Raw genomic sequence first — 27,319 nt, 5'->3', positions numbered from 1 at the left:
TCTGATAGTCAGAGGAAATTTTGTGGAAAAACACTACGTTCCCTACTTTCTGTCCAATTTCACATTGCGCATTGAAATGCGGCACAGCCCGATTCTCACTATAAATAAATAATAATATGTCATATCGAAAAAATATGTTGTATTTCTTTTAAAAGAAAAAGGAACTAAGCCAATCAAAACCGGAGCAACCTGTATCATAGGGTGTAAGCAACAGGTGAGCACTCGCGTGCCGTCCACAAAGGTTCTGCCGATTTCCTAAATTACTTTAATCGTCTTTAGTTTCATCGTAGCGACGACGTAGAGCTACATTGTAAAGGTGGATGACTTAAATTAAGTATAGTGCTTTTAAAAGGTTACTTAGTATATAGGTTTGGATATTTTCGATTGGATAATTTATTAAGCTGTTATTAATTTTCAGTAATATTAGTTATATATGCATATGTATAATTTTCACCATTTAAAACACCATCTGTCACTCTATGTCGGGTTAGATAAGAGTGAAGTGATCATTGACTTCTTTAGGTTTTGTATTATAGGAACATTTCTGCAGTAATAAAAAAGCTTTTAAATAATAACGTATTTTGAATCACTTATAGTTTAATGGTTTTTTTAAAAAGAAATGGAAGCCTTTTTATCTAACAACTGACAAATACTGGCCAAATAGCAGTGTTTCAAACTAATTTGGGATCGAAATGTCTAACTAAACCTTAAAATTGATAATATAGACAACATTACCACTATTTGTTGTAGATATTTTATATATATCCTATAAATAAGGTAATATTTAAATAACTGAAATTAAAAAAGTGGTGTAAAATACGTTTGAAACATTGCCATTTACATATAAATATATAAAAAGAAATTAAAGCGTATAAAACGATTACTTTGCAATTATCCTAGCTGTACACATTCATTGAGTTATTGCTGCAATAGTCTAAGGGCTCGTGCACCATTGCACCTGCTTTGTGGAATGTTAGATAAAAAATAAAGGTTTTTACGTTCATCCCCTGGATATCCATAATGAAGGTGTTAGTGAAATAATAGCCTTAATTAGATGATTTTATCACAAAAAGCAGCTGAAACTATAAAAAAACTTATCGAAATTAATTAGATATTTTAAAAAACTATAAATAATAGAAAGTTTTTACGTTTGTTTGTTTATCGATGGCGGTTAAATTTTAAATCAAAAGGTTTACTTTTGATGGCAGGTCATTAAGCTAAAGGTGTTTTCAACTACGTATAATAGATAAGCAGTGTTCACGCTGAGATAAATAATTGCATAGATAAAATAACTGTACCAAAAACGACTCTTTCTGGCAGGTACGTAAGTGATGTGTAAAACGTATTCGAAGCAATTTTCCAAATTTTGTACATATTTTATGTTTATTTAATATGTACTCGTATGTTTTTTAGCTTGACGTCCACTGCCATCATTCGTTCGTTCTAAGCAACACTAAGTTTAAGTTGAGTTTTACTCGACACACAATACCTTAAGAATTTGGCGTCTTTCATTGTACCCATGGTAAGTACCCATAGAAAGTGCCGTAGTGCTAAGACACTCTGTTTCTCGTTAAGACAAGAGCCAGTCAATCACACTACATCCCTACATTAACTGTGTCTACCTTGCTATGTGCGGGACATAGGATGAATTTAAAACACATTATAAAACCATTTATCATATTTTACAATATTAAAACAAAATCCCAATCATATTTTACAATAGGGCAACACTCTTCAAGGTATGCAGGTAAAAAGAGTAAACACATTCAACTTATAATTCGCTGTACTGACATTTAACAAAGCCATTACCCACTATGGCGGAGGTCCGTGGAAACATGCAAACATGTGTATTTTAATAGACTTCACCCTTTGGATCTATACTGGAATTGATTGATTTACAACCCTATTTAATTCGTAATAGGGTGCTATTTAGATTAAAAGAAATCGCAGATGCGTTCGTACCACCTGCCAATCTGTGCGCGGGCGCAGGTGAAGTGTTTATGTTTTTTTCACCCCTAGAAGCAAGATGGCTATACAAGCTAACGACCTGGGTTTATAACGTTTTAATAAAATATCGGTGGATGGTATATTTATTAGATACCTTTTACCTTATTTGGCAATGGAATTTGAAATATTTTTGAAAAAATATTAGTATTGTGGTTTGAATAAATTCATATACTTATAGAGAACTCTTTCGTTACTGAACGTCTACCAAACTACTTTGCGGCGTAAAACGCTGAAATTGTTGTGAAGTGTTGGGAAGCAGTTAGGGAGGTTTTCCATATATCCTACCATAACGGAAAAAGGGGGATTCATCCAACCACTTTGTCTCCTTACCAGGGCGAGAAAAGAGAAAATAAATCGGAATGAATTATCCGCATCGAAGTAAACTATGAAGTCTAGTCAGTTGTTAGACACAGAGACAGTCTAATGAGATCAGGGAAATGCTTTTATTTCAACTATAAACATATCCTTTTAATAAGATTTAAAGCTACTCTAGTATCGCGTGCAGACAACATGTTCTAATTCCTCCATGACGGCTATATCATATTTAAAGTATATTTACTGTGTCAGTATTATAGTGGCGCAGTGGTTCAGCATCTGACTTTAAGTGCGATGGTTGTAGGTTCGATTTCCACTCCAGTGAATTAATTATTTTCATCGCTCTGAAAAAAAAACAAAGCACGTTGAGTTCCCGCACTCAACAAGCAATGTGTAGATAATTGGGCGGTCTTAATACTAGGTCCCTCTGCTTATCCTGCTCCATCCGAGGTAGAGCGTAAAATAAAAATAAAACAATACTTTGCATTGTTGCCAAACATTCATCTCTTGTGTAACAAAAGTTTGTAACTTTTAAAATTATCCAATATTAATAAAATTAATTGCAAGCTAAGCTTATAAGAAAAATACTTTTTTTGTAATAATATATTTTTTACCTGTTCACACTTCAGCCAAAATATAATTGTAGAGCCTGGCCTTCTTAGTTGGCCCTCGCTCTCCTTCTGCTCGTCGAGTACCTCGCTATGTCTCCGTCCAGTCTTTAGCCATACTTCAATTGCTCTGAAACAATTAAATATTTATTAAAAAAACAAAAGCTTTAGGCTGTATCCCGCAAAAAGCAGGGTAGGCAGTCGAGTCCATGTCCCCAGCACGCACAATACAATTAAAAGTCCAAGACATTGCATGTTGCCGACTGGCGGAATTCAACGCCGTGATCAGTGTTGTTACCACAGCGGAGAAATGAAAATAATTAATTATCCCAACTGAGAATCGAATCCAAAACTGTCACGTTTTCAGTTATACTCTGTGCCGCTATGTCACTACAGCCTCGTTGATATGAATGATATTTAGAGTCACAGATATCGTAATTCAGACAGACAAAACCTAAATATAATAACCCAATAAGTGACAAACAAAAATTTGCAGTTTCACAGAAATATACATTTCCATTTTCATTTATATACCTATACAACGTCCGTCCGTATACCCCCGAATACTACCAATACATGTATAAATGTATATAAACCTCATTTAGAAGCACAAGGCGCTTTTAAATTTGGCGTCCCATCCCTGTAATGGCACTTTAAAAGTCGTAAAAGTGCACTTGAATTAAGCCCGCGAGCGTAGACGAGATCTTTCTAGTAATAACAATCTTAGATACAAAATAAAATGTACAGAAATAACTGTTTTATATTCATTTGATTTTAACTTGTAGTTTAGTTTTATTTTGGGGTGTAGATATGTATTAATGTGTTGTTTTTGAGAGAGAGCCTAAGATTAAGACATTTCCTTTTCAATTTTCCGCCGATTTTTGATGCATTGGCGGAACTCAACGCCGAGTTTGCCGGAAGGAGGAGCGAGTGTCTTGACTCTAAGTTTTCTTGACATACCCTGCGTTAGCGGGATAAAGCAAGACGTTAAGAAAAAGTCTTTCCTTGAGTTGAACTTTAACATTTCCGTTTCCACTTTCCACCGAATTCTAAATATTTTTTTTTAGGTTCACGCTGCATCCGCACATAGCAGGACACAGAGAGAGAACCTAGGACGTGGGTACCTAAAGTTAAGGTACAGCTGTTCCCCACTGAGTTCCCATTCCTCATTAGCAATTACATTCTATTATGCTTAAAAACAAAATGTGAAAAGGAAAAGAACAAAGTCGGTAGCAACAAAACGTATAACTATTTACCTACCTACAAGCATATTACAATACCGCAACATAAATCAATAAGTAATAACTTGTAATAAAAACTGAGTGCTCAAGCCAGTGCCAGCCATAAGCCAGACGATGAAAAAAAAGTAACAGGTGGTGGGCCATCGACCCCGCTTACATCATGGTGAAAAAAAAATGCCTTAGAACTAGGTGTATTCAGTACGATTCCCATACAATGTTTGTAGTATTAGTTCGAAACGTTTATTTAAAAAAAATAAGCAGATTAATAAAAACGATAAATAAAAAGTATAATTTCCATTGAGGACGGTCGTGGCGCAGGGGCACAAGCGTGCGACTGTAAGGGCGGCGGTTGTGGATTCGATTCCCACTGGGGGGAGTGACATATTTAATCATTTAATATCCTCTGCGCGAGATACAGCGTGAAGCTAAAAGAACATTAAAAATAAAACATCAATATTATAATAATATTCCATAGATATCCAATTTATTTATTTAAATGTAAATATGTATGTTTAAAAAAATATTAATATATATAAATAGAACAATTTAATCCAAAAAATATTAATTAATGACGCAATATATTGTACAATACAAGCTAAATTGAGCTGTTTGACAGCTAATGGTTATTAAAGACTGATGAGTGAAGGGATGAGTTTTAAAGTTCTTCCTCCTGTTAGGGGATGAAATAGGGGATGGGGGACATATACAAATTCTTATGCGGCAGAAGACTGCCCTTATTTTTTTTAAATAGGTAGTTTTATAAAATTGTCTCAGAGGATAAAGATTGGTTATAAAATTTATAACTAAAACTTTTGTTAATTTCTCCTGCAATAGGCTTGATGGAAGGCGATATTTTTCTCCTTTGAGTCTAGCTCCGCACCCGATGGAAAGCTAAGAAAGGAATGTCTTGATAATAGGCGGAACATGTCTACGCGTTAAATAAACACTTCGTTTATAATCAGACTAGTCTGATTCGCCTCTATAAAAATGCGTACCTATTATTTTGAATCGACATTAACATATTTCCACGAGTGAAAATAGAATCGAATACACTACCACCACGCTTAAACGTAACATAACTTCCCTCCATTACTTGACCGTCAACATTTAATTTAAACAAATCACAAAAGAAAAAAAATAAAATAAAAAGAAAACACCGAAACAAATTAAAAGCCTTATTCCAAAAAGTCGGTTGTCAAACGAAACGATATTATTTTAAAATCTCATCTTTCACTTTGCCAATTGGCTGTATCAGCGTCCGTTCCCTTTGTCCCGTCATTTATTCCATTATTTGTCATCTGAAGAAAGGAAATTACTACAATTTCGGAGTTCCCGGAACGCTTAAACGGCTCTAATTTAACTTCTGGACGTATACTAATCATCAATACATATAATAATACTGTTACTGCATATTGAAGATATACGAGAATAATTATTTTATTTAGCATTTATCAATGAAATAGAACCTAAAATAATTATTTTTAAATTTGTTTGTTTATTTGTGTATTTGTGAACTTTCGGTTTATTTGTCTCTCAGATGTTCAATCAATTTCAATTCAGTTGTCACTATCGTATAAGATACTCTTCTCTTACTTTACCATAGTCATAAGAATTATTAAGTGAAGGTAAAATATAATTTTTAGTTTCATTTTCTAAGTTGTAGTTGTCTTAAAATACGTAGAGGATTCTATAGGACTACTACTAGAGGACATAATAAAAACATTACGCAGAGTAATTTGCTGATATAACTTAAAATAAAACATAATATTAGGACACTCCGTTCCGCACTTTCCGCCCAATTTTCGATACATCGTGAGTGACGGTACTCAAAAAGATTAATTAAATAATAAGAAGTACTAGTAATTACATTGTATTACATTACTAATACTTAACTAATTAACAAAATTAATAATTCGTCCGAATGTGCCGAAACACCAGCTGTTATCAAGCGATATATTATTATACGATTGCTGAGGCAGTGTTTCCCAATATTTTTTTGCATTTAAAATTTGTTTGTTTTCAGAGATACCGACGTAATTTATTAGACACATACAAAGGGTAGCAATCGGCCTGTATAATAAGAATAGAAATTTACATAAATTGGTAGTAAATCACTTTTTTTAACAAAATAAACATAATTATTTTAAAAATTAAACAAATAAGTGTTTTTTTAAGATGTTACTTCCGTTTTACAGCATATTTTTTCTGATGATAAGACATTTATTCAGTCTGTTCTAAGTCATTTTTTTTAGCCTCACGATTTGTGGCTTACATTTTATAATTAACTAGCGGACGCGCGCAGCTTCGCTTGCGTATTTAGGGCTGAATTCTAATAACTCATGAAACATGTGTTCAATGAAATAATTTTAAGAGTCTAAATTTCAAATTTTATGAAAATCGGTTGCGATTTAAAGCTTTTTCCATACAAACTTTCAACCCCTTATTTGCACCCTTAGGGGGTGAATTCTAGAAAACCATGAAGCACATGTTCAATTAAATATTTTTAAGAGTCTAAATTTCTAATTTCATAAAAATCGGTGGCGATTTAAGAGTTTGTCCATACAAACTTTCAACCCCTTATTTGCACCCTTAAGAGGATAACTCTAGAAAACCATGGAACATGTGTGCAATTAAATCCTTTTAAGAGTCTAAGTTTTAAATTTTATAAAAATCGGTGGCCATTTAAAGATTTTTCCATACAAACTTTAAACCCCTTATTTGCACCCTTAGGGGGAGAATTCTAGAAAACGATGAAATACGTGTTCAATTAAATACTTTTAAAAATCTAAATTTCAAATTTTATAAAAATCAGTGCTGATTTAATTTTTTTTCCATACAAACTTTAAACCCCTATTTCACCCCTTTACGATTAAAATTTTTCAAAATCCCTTCTTAGTGGATGTCCAGATTACGAAAGTAAACATCTGTACAAATTTCACGTTTCTATCATCAGCGGTTACGGCTGTGCGTGCGTCTTACCTCAGTCAGTGAGGACAAGTCCTTTTATATATATAGATTAATAGATTAATTAATTTAGACTACATGTTGAGCGGCGAAATTCAACGCTGTTCTTGGTCTTAGTTATTCTAGTTGAGAAAAATGAAAATCCATGTTAATCTAAAGTTTACAAAGTAAATAAAATAAATAAATAAAAAGTAAATGAAATTGGATTATAATTACATGCAACTTTCTACATACTTAAATGTAATGGAAGTATGTAGAAAGTAACATTTAATTATAATCCAATTTCATAGAAAAATAGTAAAATAAGCGTCGTAATTGATTTAGATACTATAATATTTAGTTTAAATGTTAATTGCTTGTTTGTGATTTTTATCTTTATATGTATATATTTTTTGTTCTAATTCAATCCAAAAAAATTGGCAAAACATTGGGAGTTTTTTTAGTTATTATAATTAAATAACGATATAGTATTTTGACGTAATTGAGGTATATTTGACAAAACACAAACTTTAAAGGTATTTAGGTTTATTTGGAATAACGTTTGTTTACTTAATTATTCATTGATTAGGTAGCGTTGAGTTCCTCTACATAGTGGAATAATTTTAGAGTTATTCCATTCCAATAAGAATACTAAATAGTCGGAAAGTAGAGAAACTCTATAATAAACTACATAAATGGTGTTATTGCATAAAAAAACTAGCGTAAAAATAATGAAGTGTCTCAACACTACGTTCTTTTTGCCTACCCTTTTATCTTAACATACATTAAATGTGTCAGACCAAAAAAAAAAAAAAACCAAAGTTAAAAGTTTGACGACCGCTGAGTTAAGTCATGAAGTCATTCATTGGCTGCTTAATGAATCGTTTCCTGTCTTAATCAATGAACGAGACATGTGGCGATGTCTCAGGACGAGGGCCCGCTAATTGTCGTGCCATTCATGTTTAGCATGCCAACTGATTACAGCACTCGCAGGAAATTATTTTCATATCCCCACTCTGGTCGACGATACACGGCGTTGAGTTCCGCCATTCAAAATGTTATATTATGTCAAAAATTGGGCAGAGTGAAGGTCCTTCCTATACGATTATACATTCTTATGAGTTAAATGTGATAAAATATTTATTCTCCTATTTTATTAATAACTAATAAATAAATTTACCTTTGCCGCCATAGTCAAATGGCAATAACTTAGGATTGTTTAATACACACCCAAGCCAAGTCCAGACATTATTAATTCGAATTACTTGTTCCTTAGATCAGCGCATTGAACTAAACAAACTCTTTAATTACATTGAATACATGAAAAAACACAAAAACGTTTAAGTAAAAATTTAGTATGTAAATACAGTTTTTAAGTCAAGAAAATTATTTAAAAAGAAAATAATTTAAATAGTAATGGAGTACACATACTTAAAACTTAGACGAGGTTTTTCGTAATATTCTAATACTAGAGTACATAAAGAACCCAAGCTACGTCGATGAGGTAATATATTAAATAAATTGACCACGCTCGAATTTGTAATTCAAAGTAAATTAATTATAGGTAAATAATAAAGGGCGACCGGTCTTCATTTTACGCATTGGAATGCTTTATCGAATTTAATTTTGATTTACTTTCACACTTATTATTATTGGAATTGAGTTTACATTGTGTTTTAATGATTTTAATTTGAAACTAACTTTAATAAAATGTTAGTTACATTGGTAAGTTTAGGCAATTGTAGATGGTCGGTTGTGGCTTTGATTCTCACACGTGGGTATGATTGTACTTTAAATGGTTTACCTCTTCTAAACATTAGGTTCCCAGGTTCCCTCTTCCTACCCTGATATTTGCGGGATACAACGAGAAGCTAAAATAAAGCTAAACGTAAGCATATTCAAAGTGGTTTGCGATTAGTGAACTGGACGAAACGAAGAGCCGAAGATGGACATCAGTGGCGTGTCACTGTTGTTATATGTTAACATGATGAGGAGATAACCATTTAGCTTTCAATTAAATCCTTAAGCTATCAACATAAACATACATTAAATTTTAATTATAACATCAAAAACACGTGTTACTATGTACTATATCTATACACACCAAAGACGTATAGAAAATTACAGCACAAAATAGATTAACCAACAAAAAGTGAGCGGTCGATGACTCCAGGCGTGCTGGACCAAAAAAAAATTATATCATAGGTTATAAGTTGCAACTTTAGTTCCTTCAAGAACCAAAACTGCCTTGTGTCTCGGACTTTAAAGTCCACATTCCTCTTCAAGATATAACGTAGTACTATTTTTTGTCAGTCCGTTTGTCCCATGTGACGACGTCAAGACCGTGCAGGGGATAATTGATGATCTGTCACCTACTGAAGGTGGACGGAATAATGAATATAACATGTTTATTGTTAAAGCTAAGCACACAGAACTTTTGACCCTACAGCAATTACTTGAAACAGATTTCTTTTGGTTGTATGATATATGGTTTGGAGTTGGTACACGGATTTTGGTCAGATCTTGCATTTTTTAAAATGTCAACTATGCCTATAGATTTTCGTGTTCGTTTCACTAGCTTTTGTTGGTTTTAGTTGCGAGTCATTAAATATGGTTACGTTGTATGCTTTTCCAAAGTTTTATGTAATGGATTTGAAATATTTAAGAGAAAGAGCGCTTTTTTGGATAGTTCAGTTCAGTTCAGTTCTTTATTTATGGCGCTTCGAGCGTGCCAGTCGAATCACTTCGCCAATGTCACGTTCTTAGATAGTAAGTTAAAGTGTACGGTTTGGTATGGTTCTTTAAATCTGGCGTTACGAGCGTGCCAAAAGTCAAAGTGCTCTGGCTGTTTACATAATACACATGACATGTCAAACCTACATGCCAAATTTCATCAGACTTTCAGTAACGAAAAAGTTTTACATACCTATAGAGATAAAAGAAAAAAAGTGTACAAAAATACATGCCTTTAGCAACTTACCTAACGTTACCATGGGAAACTTTATAAAAAAAGAAATCGACATTTTTGTCAATGGCTGTCAGTGGCTCAACACATACATATTCATAGCAACAATTATCGTGCCCTCAACCTCTTGTCATTTCAAAATCCAAACTAAAAAACCAAGTCAAATATACTCGTACATTACAAACTAGTTTAACGAGGTATGGACTGTTATGATTATATTATTTGCATATTGTGTGAAAAATTAAATCTACCATCATATTGAATGAGACCTTTTGGAGGCCATTATATAGAGTATTACTTTTGAGGATTCCGTACATCATAAGGAAAAAACGGAGAACGTTCTTGTTCGCCTATCTGTCAAGAACATTTATTTATCTTAAGACTAGTATTTTACTGGAGGTTTCCCCACACAGACTACAGTGATTGTTATAAGGAAATCACATTACAAATCTTTGGCATTCTTGTTTCTTTTTTATATAATAGATACATACTATATATACAAACCTTCCTCTTTAATCTATCTGTTGATTACTGAAAATCTCATTAAAACCCGTTGCATATTTTTTAAGGTTTACGCGAAAATCGAAAGGAAGTTTGTTTTACAATATATTATGTAAAAACTATGTATGGCAACGAACGACGACATAGAAGACTTTGGTGTGTCCTTAATTTTTATCAAACAAGTCGTTAACTACATGTTAATTTAGTTATCTCATTAGGATAATTATTTCCGTCTTAATGTATAAAGTGTTTGAAAATGGCAGCGAAAAAAACATACACCTGAATACATAGATATGTAAAAAATAAAGTAAATTAAGTATCAGTAAATGATATAATTTTTTAGAATTATTTTTTTTCTGCCTATCAGGGCAGACGAGATACAATTAAAAATACTGAGTTCCACTTCCTGTTTGAATTTGTGACACTGCCTACCAACAAATTTACTGTTGAATGGCGGTTCAATAGTAAAAGTGTTGAATTGCGCCAAGTTACTCTCATAAGTATTTTTTGTCGCTTCACGCTGTATCCCGGACATAGTACGATAGGCAGAGGGAGCCTGTGGACCTAGAGTTCAGATACTCCGTTCCCATTATGACACGTTCCACACTTTCCACCGAATTCTGCAGGCATTACGTGTTGTCTCGACACCAAAGCGATTTTCTTGAGTGGGAATCGAATTCACAACCTGTATCTTACAGTTAGACACTTGCGACTCTGTACCACTCCTGGCCTATAGCCTCGCGTTTAAGTTTCCGATAAAAACAGTTAAAAATCCCACCAAGACAGCTTTTAAATATTAATTTTTACTAATCAAATCCAAGTGCGGAATTCTAAAAATATAATGAAATTATTAATGATATCGTTGAGCGACCAATTCAGTGTTATAATAATGTTCGGTAATTAATAAACTATGCGGACGGCGCATGGGGTCGCGTGTATTATTTTAAAAGATTTGTCTCCAAAATAAGAGTGCGTCTCCATTTTACATAGATACATATTACAGTGCATATCCCGCAACTAAACATGAAGAACGGAACGAAAATGGAGAATGGAGTGTCGTAGCATTAGGTTCCCTCTGCCTACTCTGCTGGGTGCGGGACAACGTAAAGCTGATTTTGACGCCATTGTGGACCAACGACACGGCGCCTGTAAGCGCGACGGTTGGTCGGTTCGATTCCCACTGGAGATTATAAATTGTTTTGGTAATAATGTCCAGTTTGGCACCAACTATAAAAACAACAGAGTAGTTATATAAATATAATAATATATTATTGATTGTTTGTTAATTATATTTACTTAAAATATGTTATTATTAGAATATTTTATATCTTTTACATTTTGTATTAATATGACGTATATATTTAATTAAATTTTTTATCCTAATTTAATACACCTAATAAATAAATAACCACAGCCATCCGTTAAAATTCTCGCCAAAGCCTAGGCAAGTCTACAATGAGAACAAACCATATAAGCTTCCGCTCGAAGCACATGTGGTATCGCAGTGTGTGACAATGCCGCAGGTGGCCGCCACACTTGTATCTGACGAGCTATAATTACCTATATCACACGATCTGGACGAATATCTAGATATTCTAGGAACCTGACCCCATTTGAATTGCTAATGAGCTTTTTTTTGCAAAATTTATTGTAGAAATATATATTTTTTCAGAGTTACGCTGTATCCTGCGTAAAGCTAGGTACGAAGAGGGAACCTAGTGTTAAGTACTCCGTTACCCATTTTCCGCCGAATTCAGGAATAATTGGGTGTTGATTGGCGGAATTCAACGCCAACGCTTTGCCTCGATACCAGAGCGATGATTTAAAAATATTAAATATTTCATTTCCTCTAGTGGGAATCGAATTCACAACCTTTCACGTTAATAGTCATACTATGTACTTCTGCGCTACAACAGGAATATATAATTATGATATATGAAATAGATGAAATCGAGTGGTATTTGTATTATAACAGTAAAAAAATATTAAAAAAACATAATATAAGTAATGACTCTATTCTCTACTTTTGATATACACAGTGACATTACACCAATACAAATTCAAAATATACTTTAATGAAATGGATATTTGTAAGCATTTTTGAGTCGTAAAATGGCCACAAAGCAACCACCAGTTCAGAAGGCAGCTTCTGTTGAAATGAGCCGATAGGAATTATTTTCTTTTTATTAGAATTCTCTTTCTTTTCATTCCTGGGAAATATTATACATACAAGTGTTTTAACTAAGTCAAATTTTTCAATGGACATCATCATCATATATTAGACAAGTTCAGTTAAGTTCTTTAATTATGACGTTTCGAGCATAAGATAGAGATGTTACAGTTGAACAATACCTAAAGTTTACTGTCCTTTTTGATTTTATCCTTTTGTTTTTATTATTTTTTTTTATTTTATTTTATTCTTAAGTAGTGTACTACTTCAATAATATTAACAAATCAACACTATGTGACATTTTAAGCTGACAAACTTTGAAGCGCGATCGAAACCCTACTCTAGCGGTACGAATCGATTGATAAATTGATTACATACGAAGTCTCAATAGTGACGTAATAAATTTCCGTAGACACCATAAAAGCTGAAAAGTATTGTTTTCGGTACAATCGACCCCTTGATAGTATAAAATAACACGTTAACAGCCAAGTTACATATTCACCACGAGCTCTCTGGGAATAGAGCCTATTCTCGTTTGGGCGGCGTTCTGTCGGTTCTATAACGATTTTACGCCTGTCCGGTCATGTCATTGATAATGAGCGGAAAGGTATTTTGATGTTTTACGGCTATTTTGCTTGCTCGCCTATCGCGGGATTAAATGTAGGATAGAAGGGGGGTTTGTGGGGGGGCAGATTTGGCTAATTTTTGTTACTATGTTCGTGTTTGGCGATGTTGCGCTTATGTGATTCAGTTAAATCTAATTTAAATACATCACGTATTTAGGATATGTATTTCTGAACACGCGATGGGTGTAGATTTCTGTAAAAAAATTCTTAACACTGGTTCCTAGCTGCCACTAGTATTAATATACTCCATTCCATATTACCCCCTGATTTTCGAGATATTGGGAGTTTGAGACAGAAGCGGTGCTTAATGCTACGCTTTATCTTACTACCAGAGCGAGGAAATGAAAATAACATGTAACTCAGAAGATGCGTTTAGCTTAAAGTTACTTAGTGCACTTAGGGCCGTAATTATAAAGCACTCTTAACTCTGAGATCGTCTTTGAGAGAGATCTTGAGATGCTGTTTTCATTCATAAATTATATACAAACTTTGAATAAAGATGGCACCTACATCGCTTTCCAGATCAGTCTCAGAGTTGACAGCGGTCAATCCGGTATAAAAATAGCGTAGAATGTGTCTTATGTAATTCTAAGTTATTTCCGGGGAGTTAAAATAAGGACGAAGCCGTCGGTAAAAACTAGTATATAATTAAAAACCTAAGAATAATAAAAAAAAAACTATTTTATTATGGCCCTAAAGGGTACAAGCTCAAACCCATACCAACTTAAAGACCCAAGTCAATTAAACATAAAGCCATTACAAGTAATAGATCGTAAATTAAACTAAAAAGAAACAATCGTACATCACAAAGGAATATTTAATTTAATAGTTTTAAAACGACCTAGGCAGCCTAGGCAGCCTATACTTGTAAAATGTCATGACATTTGCAATAATATGTGTAATTATATATTATTTATTGCTGTAACTGCCTTGCTCCCGTAACACAATAAAGGAGGGTCTTGGCCCGTGTCGTTCCTGGAAATGTATACAGGTATATGTATAGATTGTAGATTGTGATGCTATATACTCGTAAATATTTACTGATGAAGACATTTCGAATAGTTCGATAGTATGGTAAAAAGCAGGTTCACGCTTTCGCCCGTAAAGCAGGATAGGTTGAGGGATTTCAGACTTCTTCGCCTAATTTTTGAGACATTGCGTGTTGAGGTTCAGAAGTCAAGAGAAATGTTGTTGAGAAATTCAAATACAAACAAGACGAGTCGCAAGAGTACAAGCGTGTGACTGTACACGCGGGAGGTTGTGAGTTCGATTCCCACTTGAGGGATCGAAATTATTTATTTTCTTTTCCTCGCTCTGGCACCAAGGCAAAAGCCTGGCGTTGAGTTCCGTCATTCAACGTGCAATGCCTCGAAATATTTGGCAGAAAATGGAGAATGGTATGTCTTAATACTAAGTTCACTCTGTCTACCCTACCGTTAGCGGGATAGAGCGTGAAACCGATTTTAAAAGTAATGTTACGTTACATAAAGTTAACTTTAAAAGAAACAAAATTTAACCCAGTGACTGTTCATCAAAAATGTCTCCAAAAATTTTTTAAGTCTTGTTAGAACAATTAGTAAACGGCAGTTACAATTTGCTTATTAAAAAGTAATAAATCAAAGACATAAAAGGAAGTGGACTAAACATGTCGTATTATTTATACATATAAATGATTCATGGTCTATGATTATATAGAACCAGCATGGGAACGAAATGGAGTTGTGGGAAAGAATAGAGAAAGAGGTTAGGATGTTGTTTGACAAAACTTTTTGATATACATATACGAGTAGTATGGGCCTTGAGAAAAAGAAATTCTTGAAACAATACTCGGGATAATGAATTATTTTATTTTTTTTCACTGTCGTGAGAACATGCAGCGTTGAGTTCTGCCACTCCACACACAATCAAGAGAGAGAGAGAGGAGAAAGGCTGGAAACTTTGTCGTATAAAGATTTTTCTCGTATATTCCAATTCCCTACACATTCCAATCCAAGCATCAAATATTTTACTAATTTCCCGCCTTTTTGCTTTGCAACAGATTAAAAATGTAGCAGTTAGTGCTGTATGCTGTTTCAATTATGTGAGTTTAGTGTAGTATTCTTATTTAAGTACTTTCATCATGTTTACATTTTTGAATATTATGTAATTTATATTCAAATATAATTTTTAAAAAATCCTTACAGACACTCCACCCAAAAGTGCACTACGAGTAAAAGATAAAAAATGAAAATTAATTAACTCATAATTGCATATACTACGTACCTATATGTAGTTTATAAATTTAAATTCTATACCAAAAAATATATAACAAGACATCAACCCACGCCTCTTGGATACCTTCCAAATGCTCTGGCCAATTAAGCTATGCGCTTGCATGCATGAAGATGAAAAAGAAATTAACACAATTTATCAAATAAACGCCGTCGTGGCGCAGTTGACACGTAAGCCATTAAGTGCAATGGTGCTAGATTTATATTCCACTCGAGGAGATAACATTTATCTTTTTTGAAGGTATGTATGTATATGTTTAGGTATTTTTTATTTATAAATAATTAGGAGAGGAATTGAGTTCGAGCCTTTAGTACGACGATGACAAACATTATGTATAAAGCAGAGTGACTTATCTCTTTGCTGCAAAATGCAAGAAACACGCGTAAGTAATAAAAAAAATATTAATAACAATTTTATGTCATTGTCATTAAACGTAAAAGATTGATCTATGGCTTGATCCTTTCACTCGCCCGCATGCAGTGTTCAATTTCAATTACCCTGCACCTTGAAGGAAAACGGGGAGAAACAGAGAGGGCATGCAAACATCACGTTAAAACCAAAAAGTGGGTAAAGGATGGCAACACAAACAAATCGTAAGACCGTAAAAAAGCACGCCATATGTCGTACGTAACAGATGGTTGTGACCACAACGGTGTTGCCTGATTAGAGGTTTTACCACAAATAAAGGATTATTTTAAATTTATATATATATTATTGTTTCCGTATTTATTGATTTTGATTATACATTATTACAATATATCAAGGAAATTAATATACTTTTTTTATGTATTTAGAAGCACATATGTATTAATAACTAATCTCGTTGATAATTTATATAATAACAGTAATAATATAATGAATCCATCAGTCAATACTGACATTATACTTCCATTTTTATAGTTCTGATATATTATATTTACAACAAAATGAAGGAATACAGTCAATTTTTGGGAAAAATATTTCGGTAGCTTAGAATACTGGCGTAACCTCACAGGTTGATTTGCTTACGGTGGCAGTTGTCATTTCAAGTGTTTCCAGGAAAGCGAAAGTGAGCGAGGCTTTGTGCTTAAAACAAAGGGTCTGTTTGGTCAATACAAAGGAATGACATAAAACGGCAACAGATTACTAAGAAGGGTTAAGTAAAGTTTCTTTTGACATTCCTTTGACAAGCGTTTTAATTTTGAAACGGTTGAATTTTTTTTTCAGTGACGCGATCAAGAGAATTGATATAGATATAAATATATTTAAAGAAAATTTCAGTAAATTTACAAAATTAAAAAAAAACCGACTTAATCTATATATATAAAATCGAAAGGTCACTCACTCATCACAAAATCTCAGAAACTACAAGTACTAGGAATCTCAAATTTTGCATAGGAGTTACTTATAGGACGTAGGTGCTCGCTAAGACGGGAATTTGCAATATTCGACTTCTAAGGGGTTGTTTTTGGGGTCGAAAGTTTGTATGAAACTTCGTTACTACAAATGCTAGGAGTCTCAAATTTTGCATAGACGTTACTAGGACGTAGTCATGGAGACAGAAATTTATAATAACAAAGTTCACGCGGGTGAAACCGCGAGGGGGCGCTAGTATTATATATTTGTTATTTCTTACGTTCGCCTTGTTCCTTTCTTTATTTATAATTTATTAGTTTGATATAATAATCGAGGCCTGTTGTGGAGCAGGGCCACGAGTACAATACGGAGTACCTCCAGAAATCGGCGGAAAGTGGAAAGCGGAGTGTCCTTACACTAGGCTCCCTGTCTCTATCCTGCTACATAAGGGATACAGCGTAAAGCTGATATAATTAAACCGATTAAATAAACACGATTAATCCAGTTAAAAAAAATAATTTGAAACGTGTAAAAATTGCGTAAATCGAAGAATTTGTTTTTATTACAGACATGTACAATAAAGTAAGTTGACATGCATTAAACCACCAAGAATTGTGTTGCACCATAAAACGAAAGTATGTCGAATAGTTCTAGCCCCCATGTAAATTACCATGTGAATTTTATCAATTATACGGAAATTCACAAAGGAAAATATGGAATGCATACCTTTTTATGGTTTTACAATGAAAACTAATTTAATCTTCGTGTTTTCCACATAGATATTTGAAATGTTTAGAAAACGTATATAAATATTTTAAAGAGACAGTTTCTGGAGAGACTAGGCGCAGCCGTTCTACTTTTTTTAGCTTCATGCCGTGTGTGCAGGTAGACGAAACCTAGTGTTAAATTAGAATTTTCGAGGCTTCCGTGTTGAGTGGCGGAAATCAACGCCGTGGCTTTATTAAAATAAAGAAAATTATAAATGAAAATGATTGAAGATGCACTTTTGTTTCGTCCGTCCCATTAGACATGCTGTAGAAGTTCCAGTCTGAACTATATTTAAATAGAGTCAGTCATCGCGCGTCCACGCTATGTGGGTCAAACGATTTCTTTTGTTTTTAACGCAACGTCCGAGCGCTTAGGCTGTGACAGTAGCGAGAGCTAATCGCGTTTAATATTGTTAATATTTTTTTTAGCTTCACACTATATCCCGTAACATGCAATAACAGGGTACACTGGCGGAACCTAGTGTTAAGGCACTTTGTTCTCCATTTTCTGCCGGCATTGCGTGTTGAATGGCGGAACTCAATACCGCGCTTTGCCTCGACAATAGAGAGAAGAAATGAAAATGTTAATTATTTCAGTTCCTCGAGTCGGAATGGAACCCACAACCTGTGTCGTTGAAGTCACATTTTTGTGCCCCTCCACCATGACTGGCCTCGAATAATAATTACAAAGAAAATATTAATAGGTACAAAGAATGTAATGGGACTAAACGCGAGTAGTTTACTTGTAACTTCTAAAGATTAATCCTATAATGAGTTCGATTCTCACTTGAAAAAATGAAATATTTAATATTTTCATTTTTCGCTCTGATAAAGAGATAAAGCGCGACGTTGAGTACGGCCACTTAGCCATGCCTCCAGAAACACTAGATTCCCAAGGGTTCTCTACCTACCCAGCTATAAAAAAGAAGAGAAAAGGATAATTTGTCACTACAATACATAAGCCTTGTTTGTCATATCGCTTATAGACTCCCTACAACCCAACCTTTATTCCCATCGTTCAAATTAACTAAACATTCATGGGGCGTCGTAACATGTGTCATATATCCGTGTTTTTCCTTTACTTTACGTCTATTCTAGTAACTGCATCAAAACACAGTATTTTTAAACTTCAGAGAACATTTGTTGTTATATTCTATTTGTAATATCAACTATTTTAGTTTGCTTATAATAGGTGTATAAAGTATTTTTTTATTATTTCACGCTGGCTGGATCGAAGGCATCGGGAAAAAACATTCCGTTCATCACTTTCCATCCAATTTTGCAATCCTATTTTGCGTGTTGAGTGGCGCCACTCTTTCTCACTCTGATAAAGGCTGAAAAAAAAGTAGGCAAAAGTGAATATAATAGTAAAGTAAGTGGATTGAACGTGGATTGGCGAACGAAGGCTTCTAGGAATGTTTATACATTCAGCTGAAGTTGAATTTGTGTTTGCAACCACTGTTTCAGTCAGCCATATCCGATTTGAGTACCTACCTACATAATTTTACATACATGTATGTTGAAACCAGTCGTGGCGCAGGGGCACAAAGTGTGTCTGTAAATGTGACAAATTGTGGGTTCGATCCCCACTCGAGGAAATGAAATATTTATTTAAATTTATATTTTCATCTCCTCGCTTTGTGAGGTGAGGCAAGGCGCGACCTTGAGTTCTGCTACTCATCACGCACTGTCAGATTTCGGGAATTGGGGAACGGAGTGTCTCAACCCTAAGTTCCCTCTGCCTATCCTGCTGTGTGCGGGAAATAGCGTGAAGATGATTTTTTAATTTACATACATGTAACACGATACCACTGACTGCTCTGTTAATGGATTAAATCACTGTGCAATTATATGCACTAATTGCCACAATCGTACGTAGACCATGATATCATCACAAGAATGTTTTAAACTGTGTAGATCTAGTTTATGTATAGGAAAGTACTTTTTTTATTCATCTTCAGGCACTCGTCATGTTTAGAGGATGGAGGTACTAAGTCAATTGAGGGCCAGTCGTGGCGCACTGTGAGCACGACGACTTTTATAAGAAAATATTTCTTAGGACTTTTATAACTATTTAATTTAAAAACTTTCTTTGAACAATCATTTTTAATACTGTAGGGGCTACAAAAACTTTAATTATATAAAATAAATTAAGGACGTATGAAGTTTTTTTAACAAGAAGTTTGAAGTTTCATTGTAAATAATATACAAATCAAGAAATAAATATATAATATTAATTGAAGTACACACTTGTCACGCAGTTGGCTAATGTTGATTCTAAACGCCAAATGTGGGTTCGATTCCCACTACAGAAAATGATTATATTTAAAATATACTTAGATAAAACGTGACGTTTTCAGGTTTCATATGCTTATCCCGACAATCCGTCAAAATATAACGGAATAGGTATAAATAAAGATGAAAAAGTGATGTCCACAAAACATGTACCTACTATACGAGTATAACAAGATTTATTAGAGCTAAGGTCGGGTCAAGGCCCCGTAGTCAAGGATACCAAGGTCGCGAGGACGTCCTGAGAATAGCAGAGCTAAATGGAGCCTTTAATGCGTGCCTCTTATTTGGATGTATGTTTCCCAGACGCGGTAATGATATATACCTACCTAAATGTAAATAAATTGTTAGAATCATTCTTAAGAATCATACATATAAAGAGGTTTTTGTTAATTGTTATTACTAATACAGATTATATATATAAAGAATGTAGTAGCCCAAGATCCCAGGACCCCCAGACCTACATCATTTTAACAAATCTGAAATTTAGAAGACTCTTAGTCTAGTTTGTAGTTAAGACAGTATGCATACTCACATACAAAGGGCCCCACTTTCAAGTTAGTAAGTACGTATTACGCATATAGTCTAAGTACTCGTACATATTAAATTACTTCTTGTAGTTTCTGAGATTTCGTGATGAGTGAGTGACCTTTCGATTTTATATATATAGATTAGTAGTCAAAATATTAGCTTTACTAAAATGACGTAGGTGTGGGGGCCCTGGGATCTCAGTCTGCAACTAATGAATCTATATATATAAAATCGAAAGGTCACCCACTCATCACGAAATCTCAGAAACTACATGTGCTAGGAATCTGAAATTTTGCATAGGAGTTGCTTATAGGACGTAGGTGCTCGCTAAGATGGGAATTTCAAATATTCGACTTCTAAGGGGTTGTTTTTGGGGTTAAAGTTTGTATGAAACTTCGTTACTAATGACATTTGTCTTTGTCATTCGTTACTAAATGCTAGGAGTCACAAATTTTGCACAGACGTCACTAGGACGTAGTCATGGAGACAGAAATTAATAATAATGACGCGCGAATATAAACACAGTTCACGCGGGTGAAACCGCGAACGGGCCGCTAGTATTATTATAAAAATCAACATGACACTGTCTACACTCACAAATACAAAGCTTAGTTTACGCCTCGCGGATTGTACAAACTTATTTAAATACCAATACAATAATTTTAAGCCGTACAAGTACAGTACTCCATAGAAGTAGATGTAGTCCTCAAGAGACGAAGTTAATAGAACAGTCGACATTGGGCAATTGTCGGTATTTCATTTGCGTACAATAAAGTGCCCCAGACGGTGCTGAGGGCGCGCGGTGCGTGCGTACCGGGAGTCGGGACGGCCTGACTGGTCACAGAGTAGATTTGTATTAAAATATATATGGTATATGAATATATTTTTTTCCGTTTTGTATGTTTCCGGTGTTAGGTAGGCAGCAGTTGACGATTGTAAATTAATAATTGATAATTTGGAGGTGCGGTAATCACAATTAATTGATTAGATTACGTTGTATCCTGAACATAGCAGTGTAGGCAGAGGGATCCTGGGAACAGAGTGTTAAAACACTCTGTTTCCATTAACCTTTAACTATGGACGTGATTTTTTTATAACATACATATGGACGTCGGGTCTGTCAGACCAGTGTATTTATTGGTCATATTCCGGCTGTTTTTTAAAGGAAGAAGACAATTTTATGTTTTAGTTTACATGAATAGCCTCAAATCAAACAAAATCAATATAAATAAAATCGCTTTTTATTAAAGTTTACGCATCACAACGATTTAAGTAACTTAAAGTCACAATTTCAGTCTTTGGCCACATGGGATGACTCTTAAGAAAATAATACTATAAAAAAAAGACAGATAATAAAATAATTTTTTTTTTAACAAAATATAAAGTCTAACAAATAAAAAAAATAAAGAAATTACATCTTATGTTATAAAATAAAAATTTTGACAACACCTCAAGATAAGGTGTTATTGAACATCGATACACAATGGCTTTCAACATTGTTGGCTAACAGGACGATTGCAGTCAACATAAGTATGTGTTGTCTTTCTATATATCTTTTGGGGGCAAAGTGTACATGTTTTTCAAGAACCCAAAACTATTTTTTTAGCTTCATGTTCAATAAATGATAGATCAGATCGCGAAACGCGAGTCAAAGTCATTCTCAATTCTTAGAGTAGTTTAGTATACGAAACGCGTCTTTTTATTTGATAAAGTGCTACTTTCTTTATAAAATGTCGTCGTCCAATTCTTTTGTTTGATGTTGATAATAAAATACCGATATTTTTGTCCCTGACGTGTTAGGTCGATCATTTTTTTCCATTTTATCATAAAAACTAAAAAAATTGAATCTTTTTTTGGAAAATAATATTTATATTACTAAAATATATAACAAACAATGCAAAATAATATATGATATAAAACAATAAAAACATTTGAATACAAATAATACAATTAAAATATTAAAGTATATTTTGTAATAATATAAAAATATATGGCGTTTTGAAATCATTCATGTATGGGAAACATGGACGTCGGGTCTGAAAGACCCAGACCCCGTTTAGAAAGTTAAATACTCACGTGTTTTGAACCCAGAGACACAACCACTGCTATCTACATTCATTTTGTCATTAACACGAAAGGTACTGAGAGACTCAGTGGCGGAGGTCACCGAGAAGTGGCCGATTTGTAGAATTCGTAGAACTGGTCTGTCAGACCCGACGTCCATAGTTAAAGGTTAAGATACTTCGGTTCTCCACTTTCCGTCGAATTTTCGAGGTATTATCAGAGCGAGGAGGTGAAAATAATCTATATCTGGCTCGGTTTGATTCCATCCCACGGATGGGAATCGAACCCAGCCAGGTTTAATATATTCAACATTTATCATATATTTCTGTATCTGTATCGTCTAATCTTTGCTAAGGGCGCACAACGGAGGCAACCGAGGGCGTCGTCTCTCTCACTTCTCATTCGCGTACTAATTGTGTTGCGGACGGAAAGGGGAGCTGTTGTGTTATAGTCATACTAATTGTATTAAAGATGTTCTTTTTTGCAATATCACAGATAGTCTTATCATTGAACTTATCAGTGACGAAATTATTTTTGTACTATAGAAGGCACACATCTTAGCGTCTTGACGCAACGGCACAGCGTCTGATTGTTAACGCGACGGTTTTTGTTCGAAACTCAATGGTGGAATTAATTATTTTCATTTTCTCGCTCTGGTAATAAGACAAACCGTGGTGTTGAGGATGAGAACAAAATGTCTCAACACTAGGCTAGGCTCTCTACCTACTCTCCTAGGTACGGGATACAGAGTCAGGCTAAAAAAATATATCTACTGTAAGATGTTTACTTGCCTCTCCTAAAAAGAAAGAAACAGAATAGAATAACTTTTGAACACAATCATCTGGATAATAAGTAGTGAAACGAGCGCAGCATCCAAATAGTAAAGAAGACGTCATTAACCTTTTAAAATTCCGCTCACACTTCACACGGTATCGGCGCCCTTTGGAACGGCAACCCCTAATTCGTTTTAGCGACACAGGCCAGAAAGCTAGATACATATATATGCATTTAGGATTCTAATTGAAATTACTAAAGTAGTATACTTATGTAGATAATATTGGAATAGAAGAGGCCAGTCATGGCGCAAGGCCACAAGCATGCGACTGTAAGCGCGACAGGTTGTGCGATCGATTTCCACTCGGGAGAATGAATTATTATTTCAATGTCTCGAAAAATCCAGCGTAAAGTGGGGAACGGAGTGTCTTAACACTAGGTTCCTTCTGCTTATCCTGATGGATGTGGGATATTGCGTAAAGCTGATCTTTTCTTTATAATTTAAAATTATAAAAAAAACCATCTAATGGTTTTAACGTGACATACAAGATAATAAAGTTCCAAACAATCTATATAGAAGCAAGTACCAACTTATAATAAGTATACCTAGAAAGAAATACGAATAAAAATTCCAAATTATCGGGGGCGCGTCTCGCAAGGCATGATACCGCGGTCCAGACATTAAAGGAGCCGTCAGAGACGTTTTTAAATTCCGCTCACACTTGACGCAATATAGCCCTCAGCCTCGCCGACCCCTAAGCCGACGTCGTGGAGATATTCGCGACATACGAAGCTACTAAATTGACGAGTACTCAGGAGAGTGGTTATAACGTTATAATTTGAATGACTATGTGGGAAATTTATAGTTAGTTTTAAGCTTTTTTCTATATAGGGATTTTTTTTGCTAAACTTTCAAGATGTTGCATTTTGAGTTCATTACTCATATAAAAGAAAATTATTTAATTAATTACTGAAATCTTTAAACCTTTAAATGTATGTAGAAAACAAATATTACTACACTAAGTAATATTATAATTAAAATTACATATATAAAATATAAATTATTTTGTTCGGTTTATGTTCGGCGTCGAGTTCTGCACTCAATTTCTAAAGTTCCTAAAATTGGGCAGTGGGGAACAGACAATTGAGAACGGAGTGTTTTAACACTATTTTCCTTTACGTAGTTTTGCACTGTAAAGCTACAAAAAAAAATATAATAATTTATTTTCCGCCATTCTGCTAGCTATACTCAAACGAGGATCCGATGTTGCCATAAATCGGCCCTCCGCGACATGACGAGAATATCATTATAAATGCGTTTATTGCGGATCACACCCAGGAGTTGTGCGAAGGGAAATTATAAGTTCTTGTAAATACCTTCAAGAAGAACGTGTTGCATTTTTTTATTTTTTTATTTATTACTTCCATTTGACAGCAGCAGTCATTTGACTTGTGGTCTGAAGAAAAAATAATTTTGTTATCTCTATATAGGTATATAATTTTTAAAACTATACAACGCCTAAGTTCAAGACAAAAGTTTGACTTTTTATTAGATAGATAGATACCTATATTCCTTACATTTTGTATAATAATAGCATAATGACTGACATGAATTCGAGACATTCCTTGTTGATCTGCTGTACTCATCGCCGCGCTTTGTTTTGCCAGAGCGAGGAAGTACTAACAATACTAATGCTGTGTCATCATGTCATTGTCATTGTCAACAGCTTCATCATTTTTTTATATCAATCGCGTAGAACATTTAGCACAAAACGAACCAAAATACCATATTTCTGAGCTTTTCAGTTCGCAAGTTAGACATTCTTTTCTTGGCTGGACGCGCTGGCGCGTATCTTGATATTATATAGGACGTGTCTTAACTTCATTTCCGTGGACTGAGAGACGCAAAATGGAAATCCCGTATTTCCCGTTTCCGTAGGGATTTCGAGAGATCCTCTCTTTGGGCTCCCCAGCACTCCCTAACCTACTTCCATGCCAAGCCAAATCTCAACTGTCTGAGCGTTGGCTGTCAGTCACTGGGTAACGGAAGAGTTTTATATACACATATGTATATATAGATTTACACTTTGTTATGGTTTTTCAATACAAAACACTGTAGTATTCTCGTAGTAAGGCGAGGCAGACAACAAAGGGCGTCTAGTTGTTTCGGATCATTTGCGTAGGGCCAGGTGAGGTTCGCTGACCGTCTGTAATATCTTAACAAGGGATTTCATACTTTAATAACAAGAAATAAGATATATTTTGGGTATGAGAAATGATTCCATGCAATGAAATTATTGCAAATGAACTCCTTATTATGTAGAATAAGTTGTTTCACTTTCTACTGTAATTGGTTTTGAGTGCACTATATTCAAATGTTGACATTCGTGTGATGTTTTTGTATCAGATGTTTGTTTGAGCTTTGGTTTTATTTGATAAGAATATTTTGTTTAAAAGCACCTTAGTGAACAATATTTAAAGACTTTTAATCATGACACTGGATTGAGCATGGAGGGAGTTGACTAGCGGAATTCACTGGTGCGCTTCATCTTGTTATCAGAGGCCGAGCCTTCGAACCAATAGTTCCTGAGATTAATTTTCTAGAGCTCGTCCGACCAAACTCTCTAGCTTCATAATAATTGTAATCTAAAGTATCTATAACAGCAGATAACAAATCTTCTTCAGAGTGTAACATGGTCCATGACAATTGTATGCATTCAGGTTTAAAGCATTTCAACTGATTAAGTTATAAAAAAATATAACGCGCCAGAGAGTTATCTTTATTATATGAAGACACCATTACTTATAGATGTTCCCTAAAACCATAATAGGTCATTAGAAAGATTATGTTATCATAAACAAAATTAAAATTTCAACTTACTTAATTAAAACTAAATAATGGGATATCACCTTTGTTTTAATTGCAATCCAAAGCGATGCTGACATGATAAAGCATTGAACAACTTATTTTAGTTTAAACAGACCATTTAAGCCCCATTCATTCCCAGCTCGTAAAATCAACTAGTTATAGTTGCCTCCTACAAAATATTTAGATTGTTTGTCATGCCATATGAGTTTTATGACAAAAGTTCTGCTTTTTATTTATTTCAATATCATTTTAAGTTGCAGTAATAGACTATAAAAATTTCAATGCTCTACTCTATAATTAAGGGGAAAGATTTAGTGGTGTTCCCAACGCGATGATTTTATATTAGCATTTCTCAGTAACAAGATAATAATGAAATATAATAACTACTATGTTGATATAGACTTAGTTGAGAGTTTTTTTGGTACAGATATAGCTAGACAGTGATTGACTATACAGAGTGTTTTTTTTATCACCACTATAAATGAAACCACAGTTATAGTAGTTAAAAGCCTAAAAAGAACAAGAGATTTTGCCAAAAATGAAAAAGTGAAAAAGCGAGAAAATAAAAACAATTCATTCCCCAAATTAAGAATCGAACGCAAAATTTTGACTAGCACATGATATACCCAACCAATATAAATAATTGCTATTATTACAGGTATAAATAAATATATAGGTTTATATTTTTACATTAAAAATCATAAAGCTCAGGATGTGGCATCATGCCAGTAAAGATTGTTCTGTGTCCATTGGGCGAAATTATAATGATTTTTTACATACAAATATGACAAGATGGGATCAAGTCTCATCATAGAGGTTTTGATGTTATTTAGATTGACGGCTATTAAAAATTTAAACTAAAAAATAATGTTAAATACGAGAAGATTTTTGCGATAATTAGCAAATCTACCTAGGAAGGGGGGTAATAGGGGTCCTGAATATTTTTAGCTAGTTTTTAGAGTTTTTTAGTGTTTTAATTTAGACATTGCGTGTTGGCTGGCGAAACGGTACTCGACGCGTTATGTGAATTTTTGCTAGGA

The 27,319-nt window shown here is 34.1% G+C and overlaps 1 protein-coding gene across 1 annotated transcript in view; it reads right to left on the bottom strand.

Annotated features, from left to right (window-relative positions):
* Window positions 1-27,319, bottom strand: part of LOC146537894 (tRNA dimethylallyltransferase) — a 184,356-nt gene that overhangs the window by 31,275 nt on the left and 125,762 nt on the right. Inside the window, exon 4 of the mRNA XM_085188750.1 lies at window positions 2,937-3,060. Coding sequence (XP_085044876.1) covers window positions 2,937-3,060 — 124 coding nt within the window. The remainder of the gene's footprint in view (window positions 1-2,936; window positions 3,061-27,319) is intronic.

Source organism: Heliconius melpomene, chromosome 7, assembly GCF_056956725.1.
Source record: "Heliconius melpomene rosina isolate 202511_hmr_F chromosome 7, ASM5695672v1, whole genome shotgun sequence".
NCBI classification, from domain to species: Eukaryota; Metazoa; Arthropoda; class Insecta; order Lepidoptera; family Nymphalidae; genus Heliconius; species Heliconius melpomene.
This window is presented reverse-complemented; position numbering and strand designations above follow the sequence as displayed.